This window comes from Pleurodeles waltl, chromosome 9 (genome assembly GCF_031143425.1).
Source record: "Pleurodeles waltl isolate 20211129_DDA chromosome 9, aPleWal1.hap1.20221129, whole genome shotgun sequence".
NCBI lineage: Eukaryota > Metazoa > Chordata > Amphibia > Caudata > Salamandridae > Pleurodeles > Pleurodeles waltl.
Window position 1 is genome coordinate 934762321 of NC_090448.1, and position 15437 is coordinate 934777757.

At 43.9% G+C, this 15437-nt stretch overlaps 1 protein-coding gene across 3 annotated transcripts in view; it reads left to right on the top strand.

Moving 5' to 3' along the window:
* The window catches only part of CCNK (cyclin K), a 357987-nt gene that overhangs the window by 276966 nt on the left and 65584 nt on the right, over positions 1-15437 (top strand). For 2 of the 3 annotated variants that reach the window (XM_069208290.1, XM_069208289.1), the window contains exons 9-10: positions 9270-9303; positions 14657-14746. In XM_069208290.1, coding sequence (XP_069064391.1) covers positions 9270-9303; positions 14657-14746 — 124 coding nt within the window. The remainder of the gene's footprint in view (positions 1-9269; positions 9304-14656; positions 14747-15437) is intronic. The other variant, XM_069208291.1, reaches the window with a different exon arrangement.

Below are 15437 nucleotides of genomic sequence, written 5' to 3' on the forward strand. Positions count from 1 at the left end.
AACAGCTATTTGTCAATAACTTGAAAAGTATACATGCAATTTTGATGATTTGAAGTTCCTAAAGTACTTACCTGCAATACCTTTCGAATGAGATATTACATGTAGAATTTGAACCTGTGGTTCGTAAAATAAACTAAGAAAAGATATTTTTCTATATAAAAACCTATTGGCTGGATTTGTCTCTGAGTGTGTGTACCTCATTTATTGTCTATGTGTATGTACAACAAATGCTTAACACTACTCCTTGGATAAGCCTACTGCTCGACCACACTACCACAAAATAGAGCATTAGTATTATCTATTTTTACCACTATTTTACCTCTAAGGGGAACCCTTGGACTCTGTGCATGCTATTCCTTACTTTGAAATAGCACATACAGAGCCAACTTCCTACATTGGTGGATCAGCGGTGGGGTACAAGACTTTGCATTTGCTGGACTACTCAGCCAATACCTGATCACACGACAAATTCCAAAATTGTCATTAGAAATTGATTTTTGCAATTTGAAAAGTTTTCTAAATTCTTAGAAGACCTGCTAGGGCCTTGTGTTAGATCCTGTTTAGCATTTCTTTTAGAGTTTAAAAGTTTGTAAAAGTTTGAATTAGATTCTAGAACCAGTTTTAGTTTCTTAAAAAGTATTCCAACTTTTAGAAGCATAATGTCTAGCACAGATGTGAATGTGGTGGAACTCGACACCACACCTTACCTCCATCTACAGATGAGAGAGCTAAGGTCACTCTGTAAACTAAAGAAAATAGCAATGGGCCCCAAACCTACCAAAGTACAGCTCCAGGAGCTTTTGGCAGAGTTTGAAAAGGCCAACCCCTCTGAGGATGGCAACTCAGAGGATGAAGATAGTGACTTGGAGGGAAATTCCCCCCCTCCAGTCCTACTTAGGGAGAGCAGGGCTTCTCAAGCCCTGACTCCACAAATAATAGTCAGAGATGCTGGTTCCCTCACAGGAGGGACCAACAACTCTGAAATCACTGAGGATAACTCCAGTGAAGAGGACATCCAGTTAGCCAGGATGGCCAAAAGATTGGCTTTGGAAAGACAGATCCTAGCCATAGAGAGGGAAAGACAAGAGATGGGCCTAGGACCCATCAATGGTGGCAGCAACATAAATAGGGTCAGAGATTCTCCTGACATGTTGAAAATCCCCAAAGGGATTGTAACTAAATATGAAGATGGTGATGACATCACCAAATGGTTCACAGCTTTTGAGAGGGCTTGTGTAACCAGAAAAGTGAACAGATCTCACTGGGGTGCTCTCCTTTGGGAAATGTTCACAGGAAAGTGTAGGGATAGACTCCTCACACTCTCTGGACAAGATGCAGAATCTTATGACCTCATGAAGGGTACCCTGATTGAGGGCTTTGGATTCTCCACTGAGGAGTACAGGATTAGGTTCAGGGGGGCTCAAAAATCCTCGAGCCAGACCTGGGTTGACTTTGTTGACTACTCAGTGAAAACACTAGATGGTTGGATTCAAGGCAGTGGTGTAAGTAATTATGATGGGCTGTACAATTTATTTGTGAAAGAACACCTGTTAAGTAATTGTTTCAATGATAAACTGCATCAGCATCTGGTAGACCTAGGACCAATTTCTCCCCAAGAATTGGGAAAGAAGGCGGACCATTGGGTCAAGACAAGGGTGTCCAAAACTTCAACAGGGGGTGACCAAAAGAAAGGGGTCACAAAGACTCCCCAGCAGAAGGGTGATGAGACAACCAAAACTAAAAATAGTAAAGAGTCTTCTACAGGCCCCCAAAAACCTGCACAGGAGGGTGGGCCCAGAGCCTCTTCACAAAACAATGGGTACAAGGGTAAAAACTTTGATCCCAAAAAGGCCTGGTGTCATAGCTGTAAACAGCATGGACACCAAACTGGAGACAAGGCCTGTCCCAAGAAAGGTTCCACTCCAAACTCCCATCCAGGTAACACTGGTATGGCTAGTCTCCAAGTGGGATCAACAGTGTGCCCAGAGCAAATCAGGGTCCACACTGAAGCTACTCTAGTTTCTGAGGGTGGGGTGGATTTAGCCACACTAGCTGTCTGGCCGCCTAACATGCAAAAATACAGACAGCAACTCTTAATTAATGGGACTAGGATAGAGGGCCTGAGGGATACAGGTGCCAGTGTCACCATGGTGACAGAGAAACTGGTTTCCCCTGGCCAATACCTGACTGGAAAAACTTACACAGTCACCAACGCTGACAATCAGAGAAAAGTACATCCCATGGCAATGGTTACTTTAGAATGGGGAGGGGTCAATGGCCTGAAACAGGTGGTGGTCTCCTCAAATATCCCAGTGGACTGTCTGCTTGGAAATGACCTGGAGTCCTCAGCATGGGCTGAGGTAGAACTAAAAACCCATGCAGCAATGCTGGGTATCCCTGAACTGGTGTGTGTGAAAACGAGAGCACAGTGCAAGGCACAGGGTGAAAAAGTAGAGCTGGAGTCTGGAAAAATGGCCCAGCCTACCAAGAGAACAGGAAAGTCAGTTGGGAAACCAACTGCAACACAGCAAAAGAAAGGGAACCTCTCTTCTCAGGAAGAAGTTCTGCCCTCTGAGGGAACTGAGCCTTTGGAACTTGAACCTTATCAGGTTGAGCTCTTAGGCCCAGGGGGACCCTCAAGGGAAGAGCTGTGTAAGGGACAAGAAACCTGTCCCTCTCTTGAAGGCCTTAGGCAGCAAGCTGCTGAAGAGTCCAAAGGCAAGAAAAATGGAACACATAGGGTCTATTGGGAAGATGGGCTCCTGTACACTGAGGCCAGAGACCCCAAACCTGGTGCCACTAGGAGAGTGGTAGTGCCTCAGCTGTTCAGAGAGTTCATCCTAACATTGGCCCATGACATTCCCCTTGCTGGACATTTGGGACAAACCAAGACGTGGGAGAGGTTAGTCAACCACTTCTACTGGCCCAATATGTCCAGCATGGTTAAGGAGTTTTGCCTCTCCTGCCCCACCTGTCAAGCCAGTGGTAAGACAGGTGGGCATCCAAAGGCCCCCCTCATTCCACTTCCAGTGGTGGGGGTGCCCTTTGAAAGAGTGGGTGTGGACATAGTTGGTCCACTGGAACCTCCCACAGCCTCAGGAAATATGTATATCCTGGTAGTAGTGGATCATGCTACCAGGTATCCTGAAGCTATTCCCCTTAGGTCAACTACTGCCCCTGCAGTAGCCAAGGCCCTCATTGGTATCTTTACCAGAGTGGGTTTCCCTAAGGAGGTGGTGTCTGACCGAGGTACCAACTTCATGTCAGCATACCTAAAGCACATGTGGAATGAGTGTGGAGTGACTTATAAATTCACTACACCATACCATCCACAAACTAATGGCTTGGTTGAGAGATTCAACAAGACATTAAAGGGCATGATCATGGGGCTCCCAGAAAAACTCAAAAGGAGATGGGATGTCCTCCTGCCATGTCTGCTTTTCGCTTACAGGGAGGTACCACAGAAGGGAGTAGGGTTCTCACCCTTTGAACTTCTGTTTGGTCATCCTGTAAGGGGACCACTTGCCCTTGTTAAAGAAGGCTGGGAGAGACCTCTCCATGAGCCTAAACAGGACATAGTGGACTATGTACTTGGCCTTCGCTCTAGAATGGCAGAGTACATGGAAAAGGCAACCAAAAACCTTGAGGCCAGCCAACAGCTCCAGAAGTTTTGGTATGACCAAAAGGCTGCACTGGTTGAGTTCCAACCAGGGCAGAAGGTCTGGGTTCTGGAGCCTGTGGCTCCCAGGGCACTCCAGGACAAATGGAGTGGCCCTTACCCAGTACTAGAGAGGAAGAGTCAGGTCACCTACTTGGTGGACCTGGGCACAAGCAGGAGCCCCAAAAGGGTGATCCATGTAAACCGCCTTAAGCTCTTCCACGACAGGGCTGATGTCAATCTGTTGATGGTAACAGATGAGGATCAGGAGGCCGAGAGTGAACCTCTCCCTGATCTTCTGTCATCAGACCCAAAGGATGGTACAGTAGATGGAGTGATCTACTCAGACACCCTCTCTGGCCAACAGCAAGCTGATTGTAGGAGAGTCCTACAACAGTTTCCTGAACTCTTCTCCTTAACCCCTGGTCAGACACACCTGTGTACCCATGATGTGGACACAGGAGACAGCATGCCTGTCAAGAACAAAATCTTTAGACAATCTGACCATGTTAAGGAAAGCATCAAGGTGGAAGTCCACAAGATGCTGGAATTGGGAGTCATTGAGCGCTCTGACAGCCCCTGGGCTAGCCCAGTGGTCTTAGTCCCCAAACCTCACACCACAGATGGAAAGAAAGAGATGAGGTTTTGTGTGGACTACAGAGGGCTCAATTCTGTCACCAAGACAGATGCTCATCCAATTCCAAGAGCTGATGAGCTCATTGATAAATTAGGTGCTGCCAAATTCCTAAGTACCTTTGACTTGACAGCAGGGTACTGGCAAATAAAAATGGCACCTGGAGCAAAAGAAAAGACAGCATTCTCCACACCTGATGGGCATTATCAGTTTACTGTTATGCCCTTTGGTTTAAAGAATGCCCCTGCCACCTTCCAAAGGTTGGTGAATCAAGTCCTTGCTGGCTTGGAGTCCTTTAGCACAGCTTATCTTGATGATATTGCTGTCTTTAGCTCCACCTGGCAGGATCACCTGGTCCACCTGAGGAAGGTTTTGAAGGCTCTGCAATCTGCAGGCCTCTCTATCAAGGCATCCAAATGCCAGATAGGGCAGGGAACTGTGGTTTACTTGGGACACCTTGTAGGTGGAGGCCAAGTTCAGCCACTCCAACCCAAGATCCAGACTATTCTGGACTGGGTAGCTCCAAAAACCCAGACTCAAGTCAGGGCATTCCTTGGCTTGACTGGGTACTACAGGAGGTTTGTGAAGGGATATGGATCCATTGTGACAGCCCTCACTGAGCTCACCTCCAAGAAAATGCCCAAGAAAGTGAACTGGACTGTGGACTGCCAACAGGCCTTTGACACCCTGAAACAGGCAATGTGCTCAGCACCAGTTCTCAAAGCTCCAGATTATTCTAAGCAGTTCATTGTGCAGACTGATGCCTCTGAACATGGGATAGGGGCAGTTTTGTCCCAAACAAACGATGATGGCCTTGACCAGCCTGTTGCTTTCATTAGCAGGAGGTTACTCCCCAGGGAGCAGCGTTGGAGTGCCATTGAGAGGGAGGCCTTTGCTGTGGTTTGGTCCCTGAAGAAGCTGAGACCATACCTCTTTGGGACTCACTTCCTAGTTCAAACTGACCACAGACCTCTCAAATGGCTGATGCAAATGAAAGGTGAAAATCCTAAACTGTTGAGGTGGTCCATCTCCCTACAGGGAATGGACTTTATAGTGGAACACAGACCTGGGACTGCCCACGCCAATGCAGATGGCCTTTCCAGGTTCTTCCACTTAGAAAATGAAGACTCTCTTGGGAAAGGTTAGTCTCATCCTCTTTCGTTTGGGGGGGGGTTGTGTAAGGAAATGCCTCCTTGGCATGGTTGCCCCCTGACTTTTTGCCTTTGCTGATGCTATGTTTACAATTGAAAGTGTGCTGAGGCCTGCTAACCAGGCCCCAGCACCAGTGTTCTTTCCCTAACCTGTACTTTTGTATCCACAATTGGCAGACCCTGGCATCCAGATAAGTCCCTTGTAACTGGTACTTCTAGTACCAAGGGCCCTGATGCCAAGGAAGGTCTCTAAGGGCTGCAGCATGTCTTATGCCACCCTGGAGACCTCTCACTCAGCACAGACACACTGCTTACCAGCTTGTGTGTGCTAGTGAGGACAAAACGAGTAAGTCGACATGGCACTCCCCTCAGGGTGCCATGCCAGCCTCTCACTGCCTATGCAGTATAGGTAAGACACCCCTCTAGCAGGCCTTACAGCCCTAAGGCAGGGTGCACTATACCATAGGTGAGGGTACCAGTGCATGAGCATGGTACCCCTACAGTGTCTAAACAAAACCTTAGACATTGTAAGTGCAGGGTAGCCATAAGAGTATATGGTCTGGGAGTCTGTCAAACACGAACTCCACAGCACCATAATGGCTACACTGAAAACTGGGAAGTTTGGTATCAAACTTCTCAGCACAATAAATGCACACTGATGCCAGTGTACATTTTATTGTAAAATACACCACAGAGGGCACCTTAGAGGTGCCCCCTGAAACTTAACCGACTATCTGTGTAGGCTGACTAGTTTTAGCAGCCTGCCACAAACCGAGACATGTTGCTGGCCCCATGGGGAGAGTGCCTTTGTCACTCTGAGGCCAGTAACAAAGCCTGCACTGGGTGGAGATGCTAACACCTCTCCCAGGCAGGAATTGTCACACCTGGCGGTGAGCCTCAAAGGCTCACCTCCTTTGTGCCAACCCAGCAGGACACTCCAGCTAGTGGAGTTGCCCGCCCCCTCCGGCCAGGCCCCACTTTTGGCGGCAAGGCCGGAGAAAATAATGAGAATAACAAGGAGGAGTCACTGGCCAGTCAGGACAGCCCCTAAGGTGTCCTGAGCTGAGGTGACTCTAACTTTTAGAAATCCTCCATCTTGCAGATGGAGGATTCCCCCAATAGGGTTAGGATTGTGACCCCCTCCCCTTGGGAGGAGGCACAAAGAGGGTGTACCCACCCTCAGGGCTAGTAGCCATTGGCTACTAACCCCCCAGACCTAAACACGCCCTTAAATTTAGTATTTAAGGGCTACCCTGAACCCTAGAAAATTAGATTCCTGCAACAAGAAGAAGGACTGCCCAGCTGAAAACCCCTGCAGCGGAAGACCAGAAGACGACAACTGCCTTGGCTCCAGAAACTCACCGGCCTGTCTCCTGCCTTCCAAAGATCCTGCTCCAGCGACGCTTTCCGAAGGGACCAGCGACCTCGACATCCTCTGAGGACTGCCCCTGCTTCGAAAAGACAAGAAACTCCCGAGGACAGCGGACCTGCTCCAAGAAAAGCTGCAACTTTGTTTCCAGCAACTTTAAAGAACCCTGCAAGCTCCCCGCAAGAAGCGTGAGACTTGCAACACTGCACCCGGCGACCCCGACTCGGCTGGTGGCGATCCGACACCTCAGGAGGGACCCCAGGACTACTCTGATTCTGTGAGTACCAAAACCTGTCCCCCCTGAGCCCCCACAGCGCCGCCTGCAGAGGGAATCCCGAGGCTTCCCCTGACCGCGACTCTTTGAACCTAAAGTCCCGACGCCTGGGAGAGACCCTGCACCCGCAGCCCCCAGGACCTGAAGGACCGGACTTTCACTGGAGAAGTGACCCCCAGGAGTCCCTCTCCCTTGCCCAAGTGGAGGTTTCCCCGAGGAACCCCCCCCTTGCCTGCCTGCAGCGCTGAAGAGATCCCGAGATCTCTCGTAGACTAACATTGCGAACCCGACGCTTGTTTCTACACTGCACCCGGCCGCCCCCGCGCCGCTGAGGGTGAAATTTCTGTGTGGACTCGTGTCCCCCCCGGTGCCCTACAAAACCCCCCTGGTCTGCCCTCCGAAGACGCGGGTACTTACCTGCAAACAGACCGGAACCGGGGCACCCCCTTCTCTCCATTCTAGCCTATGTGTTTTGGGCACCACTTTGAACTCTGCACCTGACCGGCCCTGAGCTGCTGGTGTGGTGACTTTGGGGTTGCTCTGAACCCCCAACGGTGGGCTACCTTGGACCAAGAACTGAACCCTGTAAGTGTCTTACTTGCCTGGTAAAACTAATCAAAACTTACCTCCCCTAGGAACTGTGAAAATTGCACTAAGTGTCCACTTTTAAAACAGCTATTTGTCAATAACTTGAAAAGTATACATGCAATTTTGATGATTTGAAGTTCCTAAAGTACTTACCTGCAATACCTTTCGAATGAGATATTACATGTAGAATTTGAACCTGTGGTTCGTAAAATAAACTAAGAAAAGATATTTTTCTATATAAAAACCTATTGGCTGGATTTGTCTCTGAGTGTGTGTACCTCATTTATTGTCTATGTGTATGTACAACAAATGCTTAACACTACTCCTTGGATAAGCCTACTGCTCGACCACACTACCACAAAATAGAGCATTAGTATTATCTATTTTTACCACTATTTTACCTCTAAGGGGAACCCTTGGACTCTGTGCATGCTATTCCTTACTTTGAAATAGCACATACAGAGCCAACTTCCTACACTTACTGTGGAGCAGAGCATCAGTCCTTGAGCATCATTGTGAGCAATATGGTGAAGGGACTGACAGCCTGAAAAAGTCATCTCCACCAACTTAGAAATCCATCTTGATTTGATGACTACATGACTAATGTGCTAACCTGGCAGTAAACCATAAAGGAAGCTTCCAACTATGTTCTTATGTAGAACTGTTCAATTTCTGTTTGTTGTGGTAGTATTTATTTATTCTGTAATGCGATTCTACACTATTTGCATTTCTTTCTATTTGTTATTTATTTATATTTCTGGTGTTATCTAAGACCTTTTTATTTTTCTAAAACTAGATGTAAAACCTATTTACTTACAAGATATTTCAGCCAGCCCTCTTTATCTATCGCTCTGTCATGATCATTCACATGTTTCTTCTGTCTACTACAGTATTCAGCAGTGAGTCAGACCTTTAGATATTGACTAACGTCAGTGTGAGTGACGGCAAGCGCCTTTTACAAAGAGCACCTCTTCACTCAAAGTAGTTACCTTACGTGCCAGGTACCCTGTGGCAATGTCTGCTTGGTGACAAAGAAAAATGTTGTTTCTTAGGAACCATTTTGTTTTGTTGATTGATTGATGAGGGTCCGCCAACAATAAAGCTTTGACAAAACCACCACAAAGCAAGCATTGACAAAGCCAAAGACTGTTGGGCAACACCAGTCCTATTGGCGTAGCCACTGGTCACTTCCTCAGGGTTTTTACATTTTCATTACCATAAAGGGCTTTCTATATTTTCATGTCATCTTACTAAATTTGTGGAAATGTATCCAGAAAGACAAAAAAATACATTCCTGTTTTGAAAATAGTGATAAGCATGAAAATTATATTTCGAAGGATTTTATATTGGGAGGCTCTTGCAAAAATAAGAAAGTGCTTCATAAATCTCCTATTAGGACTTTTCCAAAACATTTGTTGTTTTCTAACTCAAAATAGTGTGTGCAATTTACACCGATATCAACTGAGAAATTGTTTTCAAATTTTTGATTTAGCATGTTGTTGGATTGATCACTCTTCTGGTTGAATCTGAAAGCAAGGTTAAATGGTTCTCTTGCACTTTTCAAAAATGTGTTTATATTGTGTTTGATTTTTCAGATTACATCCCCAAAGGAAGAAAGTAAAGCATGTGGTGAGTTAGTCTTTTTTCAAGATGGTTTGCAAGTAAACATGAACTGGTGAATTGAATACAGTATTGGTACTTAACAATTCATTCAGTAATGCATGTGGTGATTTATTCTCTTTAAATTCATGAATAATGGAATGTTTCCGCATGAGGAATCCCAGAACACCCTTAAAAATGATTAAAAAGACTCTGAAAAGAGCATGAGGAGGCAACATTTGCTTTATAGCTTTTACCTTTCACAAATCAAATGCATATACAACTTAAAAAGGTAAACAAATCATTGCCGCTCAGCTTTGTTTTCCTTTTCCTAATTTTAAAATTGAACATTTAAAGGAAAATGTTTTCCTCAACATGCAGCCTAGCAAAGAAAAAACACTTGCAGTTTCTATTTAGTCCCACCATGCTCTGTAATGAAAATTAACCTGTGAACAAAGATTACAGAACATAAGACTCTGCCTTTTCCTTGTTTTAAAGATTTTACACGTTATTTAACTCTTTCTAACATTTGATCTATTCATCCATTTTCAGGTAAGTGTCACTTTTTTCTCTTTTCCTCTGTGACCATGAAACCACAACATTGACATGATTCTTTCAGAGGGAAAATTCAGTGTGGAGATTTAGGCATTCCCCTTTATTTCTTCAGTTTGCGCAGTTTCTAGGCTTAAAAAGTGGGAGTTTTGCATGTTTCTCAGCTATAAAAATGGAGATAAGGTAATTGCTGGATTGTGACATACATTTTAACTGATTTGTGGTCCAGTTTACCAAAGGATTGGCCCATCACCTGAAACCATTGATAGTCTGTCAGATTCTTACAGTAACCTCTCCACTGCCGCCACACTCCTTGCTCATGTCTAGGAAAGTCATGATCCCAGGCAGTCTTAGATAGAATAGAATACATGCATTAGGCTGAGATGCAGTGGCCAGATGCTGTCAATGTCAAAGTGGTCTTTGATGTTAAAGATGAGCACTAAAACACCAAATTTCAACATTGTGTTCACATTTGATGTTGAGGGATTCTCCATGATGTTGGGTCACGCATCCATGGCTTCAAGAAGCCTCCATGACCTTAAAATAGTCAATCCTCCATGATAGGACCGTCTCATTGATGTTGAGTGTCTGTCTTAGAGCACTTTGTCCTTTGTGTTTTCAAGAGGCCAGGTTTAAAATTCCTATTCCTGTGACTTTGGTGGCAGTGATCTTCTTTTTAAAAAGCACGTTTTTTTAAATTGGTGTTCAAGTATATTTATTTGCATCCAAACAAGTTAAAATAATCAAAGTTTCATGTGCATTGTTAGATTTCTACATTGCTTTAAAATTCATATAACTCATAAATGAAGTTTCACACATCCAATGACATTTGGGCACATAAACTTGAACAAAGAACTGAGAAATAAGTTTGACTTAATATTCAAAGTTTGTCAATTTAGCTGGATGCAAGCCAACACAAACGTGGTGCTGTGAATACATTTTTATCAAACAAGGCATTCTTCACATGAAAGGTATAGTGGCCAGAAGACCCCACATTGATTCTTAACGTATGGGGCACTCCATTGTAGCATTATACTTCAGGCTCAACTTAAAACATGGATTAGATTTTAAAACTACATTTCCTAAAGGTACACTTCTCAGTACCAATTTGTTAGTCTAGTCTTACAGGCACTCATCTACACGTAATCTCAGGTCACCAAGTTTTATTTTTTTAACAGAAAAGAAAATACTGCTATACTTTTAAATTAAAAAAGCGCTGCATACATAGTTCAGATAACAAATACGCTTTAGTATCAAATAAACACAAAAATATTGTTGCCATATCTGCATAAGAAATTTGCCATTAGCTGAAGATGCTGGACCAAGCAACGCTTTGAGGCATTTGCTTCACAATTCCACATTAGAGGGAGCATCACAAAGTAGACTGTGACCCATTTCAGTTCAACACCAATACATAGCACCAAAGTCTGTGTACTCCTGCAAACCTTGATGGGGCCTCTCTAGTCAGGTCTCTATCAACCCATTTAATGTGATATGGCCCCTGAAAGGTGAAGGCAGCATCCTCCAGTGTTTAAAAAGGACCCTCCTAAGATCCAGGGACGATACCAGGGACATGTATGGACGATGCAACAACTAGCACTGACCTGGGATCCTGAAGCAAGACTGAATGTCACACTCGATTCCTTATTGTTTGCTCTGGCCGTCTCACCCTACGCCCTCTCCTATAGACATAAAGAAAACAAATTGCTTTACATACAAAAATGTTCAGATGGGTCCAGCTGTAGAAAAAAATATCTGGCCCGAGCTGCAACCCCATCCATTCACATGTTGTTTGACTTGCTCACTACTTGTGTTTGAAGCAATGATCAGCCTGCACGAGGAAAACAGCTGCACTGTTCGGGACAGCTGGACTTTGGGGGCTTCTGAGCTGGTGGCGCTAGAGGTGGGCCACGGTGCAGTGCACCATAGGCTCCAGATTGATTTGCAGGATGAGGGCAGTGCCTGGCGCTGTGCAACCACCAGACTGGCCTCTTGTAACCTGTCCTTCACGCAGATGCTGGGGAAACTGGTGGGGGGCGTGTAGCACCTGCCTCTCAGATCTCTTCCTGTAAGGTAATCTAATTAACAATAGGCCCTGATGAAAGCCATGTGCCCTGAGTGGCCATGTCAACTTTAATTTTAGTTGTATAGGATTCATTGCTGATCCCCACATCGCCACCTGTTTTTAATCTTACCCTTTTCCTTTTTATGGACACTAATAAATAAGAATTTAGGGTACGAGGTAATTTTAACTTGCATTCTTTCACTTACTGAGATATTCTTCTGTTCATTTGGATAACGGGATACTGAATTGATTGGAAGACTCCATGACGATGATACCCCCAAAATCACCCCACTGTGGTAACATTCACTGTTGAGGGTAGAATCTGCGGTTGACAATCTGTTGAGAAAGATCTCAGTGGACCTGGAACGATATGAGAGTTCACTTCTTTTAGTTATTAGTGTTTGGACAAAGGAAGCTGAGTGAACCTTAGAGACAGCTTAATTCTCCTTCCTTCGCTGGTTTATATGCACACTTGCAGTAGCCACATTTCCTCTTGGTGGGTCCCTAGGACAGCCCAGTGGGCCAGTCTGGAGGCTTGTCTGGTCTGGTGCACAGCACAGCACAGCACAGAACAACGAATAGCCATAGATGGCGTTGTTGCACAAGATAACCTTCGAGAACTCATGCCCCCCAGACTGCAGAGGAAGTTCCAGCATTCCGTGTCAAGACTCAAGAAGACCTTGAAGACGCTTTCCAGGGTGGGCTTGGTGTACAGCAGCTGTGAGTGCGAGGACACAACCTTTTCGGCCTCCATGTCAATGCAGCGCAGTCACTGGGTGGTGCGTATTCACCACTCCTGCGTTCTTCTATTGATGGACTACCAGCCTGCTGGTGTGTGGCCGACGGTGAGGTCTGGCCTATATGTGCAGGTGTCTTCAGTGACTGATCTGCTCCTTGCACATCCATTATGAGTATTTGTGTACTGTACTTCTCTCGTGCAGCATTATAAGGTCAACATTACAGGTGTTTTGCAGCTTTAAAGCAGTGTGCTTGTTTACAAAAAGGCACCATTTCTCTTTGTAGTTTCTCCACGTTTAGTACAAGGAAACAAGGTGTCTTGAATGATAGAAGGCAAGACTACAAACTTTGTGAACAGTCTAAGTGTTTTGCCATGTATGAAGTAATACCACATCCATTAATGCACAGTTCGGATAACTGTAGATAAAGCACAGTGTTTATCTGAGTTAAAACACCCACCTTGATAGATTCATACATGTTCTGGCTATGCATTAAGTTTATTTTCTATGGTTCAATATACTTTTGAACTCTAGTGAGTATTGGCAGACTGAACTATGAACATTTTTCGTAATATGGGTGGACTTTCTTTTTTCTACCTCACACTGACACTCTAATGCCATAGTATATTTTTGAGCTAGACTCGTATAGCCACCAAATTCCTAGAAAGCTAGGGTAACCTCATGAGGAGGTGAATCTAGTCTGGATTTTGCACTTCATGGTGCAAGTCATATTTTGCTGTCCTAGCAAGTGCCTCAGGCGATTAATTTGGGTATTAATAACGTGTCTATATTACTTAGAATATGAAGCACAGTATATACTGAGGCACTGAAATATTCTTAACTTTATTTCTTGATCTGGCCAAAAAGTTAGTTACTTCAAGGCAAATATCAGATCTTCCCCATTACTGTTTGCAATTTTAGTGTACAGTTAGGATCTTTGGACCCTATGTGTTTTTCGTGTTGCCATCTATCTTTCTCCTTGAGAAAGGAATCTATTGATTCCTCAGACTCCTTATGAAAATCATACAGACACCATGTGCTTCATTCTATAAATATTGTGTATGTCCAATACGGCAAGAAGTTGTTCATTGTTAGAATATTATTTTTTAATATCCTCTTTAATGGTTTGCAGTGTGAAGTCCGAGCAAATTCAGTAAGACCAGGCTTTGTGCAATCCCTAAGGGTAATTAGACAATTATTGCAAGATACAATGTTGCTTATGAATTCCTACCTTTTCAGTTTTCTGATACAAGTAGTTCACAGAATCTTTTCTTAGTACTTACTTTTAGCTCACCCATCAAACCAAAAAAACTTTATTAACTTTTCTAGTTTTATAATTGAGTTTGTTTTTTACTTGTGCATTTTGTCTTTGAAAAGATTAAGAATGTAAAGTAAATGTTGCCTTTATATAGGCTGTTGACGTCTACTGTATTTGCAGAGATTTCAACTCTCTAATAAAGGTGTTCTGCAATCCAGCTTGTAGGTTGTCTGTTCAGTATTGTTGGGTTTATACCTCTGATAAATAACTGGTTAAAAACTGGTTTCCTTCACTAATCGCAACTTTGACAAAAATTAACCACAATTTCATTTGTGAAATTGAGACCAATAACTTTCACGTGAGATATTCCGTGCACTAATAGTTATTTAAAGACTGAAGGAGTTTGACTTTGCAAAATATTACTGATGCATTTTTAAATACTAAAAGTTCAACAATGGCTGCTGGGATCATTGTTGCCCATTTTAAACAGAAAGATGAAAGTAAGGCATCAAACCTTGTTATTTCAGTGAAGCGGATATTGAAAAACTGCAAGCTTTGATGTAAGGATTGCATTTATTCAGTTACCCCAAACAACCTTGACTGAAACTATGTTGCGCGTATTGCAGAGAAGTGCCTTTTGAATGTGTGACACTACAAGCCACTGCTAAGTTCTAAATAGCACATAAATTGTGCTGGCTTGTTTGACTTTTTATTTGCTTCAGTCTGTGCAGCATACAGAGGGTAACCTCTTGCATCTCTTCCCTGATGTAGTAAAAAAAGAAAAAAGAAAAAGAAAATGTGCAGACAACACCATGCATGCTGAAGTGACCCTGCCCCTTCCAGCACCTGCCATCGAAGGGAGTGAGCATATTGTGATGAGCCCAAATACTGTCATGATTGAATACATTTTCAACTCTCAAATATATTTTCTCTCTACTCTAATGTACAGTCTGTCAATTTGAGAAAACAATTTGAAGCAAGTACAGACCTATGAAAATGTATATGCTCATCATTCAGTGCTGATGAGACTCTGATAGTCTAAATGCCCTCCAATGATTAAGCTGTTTAGACTGATTACCTAATGGTTGTTGGTGAAGCAGCAAACTTAGTAATGGAATCTTATGTTGGGAAATGTGCATTTGTATAGGTTATTTCGCCATTTGTATGGTCTCAGAGGGCTTCGAAGGTTTAGTTATCTTTAACGGTTCTAGAATTAGCTTCGATCAGTCAAGGCGATCTATTGAAATTATGCTTATGTACATTTTCCTATAGGTTTAGTGGTCTGGCATATTGTATACTACCTGTAAATGGTTATGCCGATTAGTGTACTATTTATGGCTTGATAAAGTGACCACTTAGATCCTGTGTAAATGACCGTGAATGGATGTTTTTGTTCTGCTGGGGACTGTACAATTGTCTTGCCTCATGGGATGGTGATATTTATGTGGCTTCAGTGCCATTCCATATGTATTTGAGTTACTTAGTTAGCTTCTACACAGTGCTTATTATTATGTATACCATTGAGGTGACCAAAGCTCTACTAGCTCTGTAG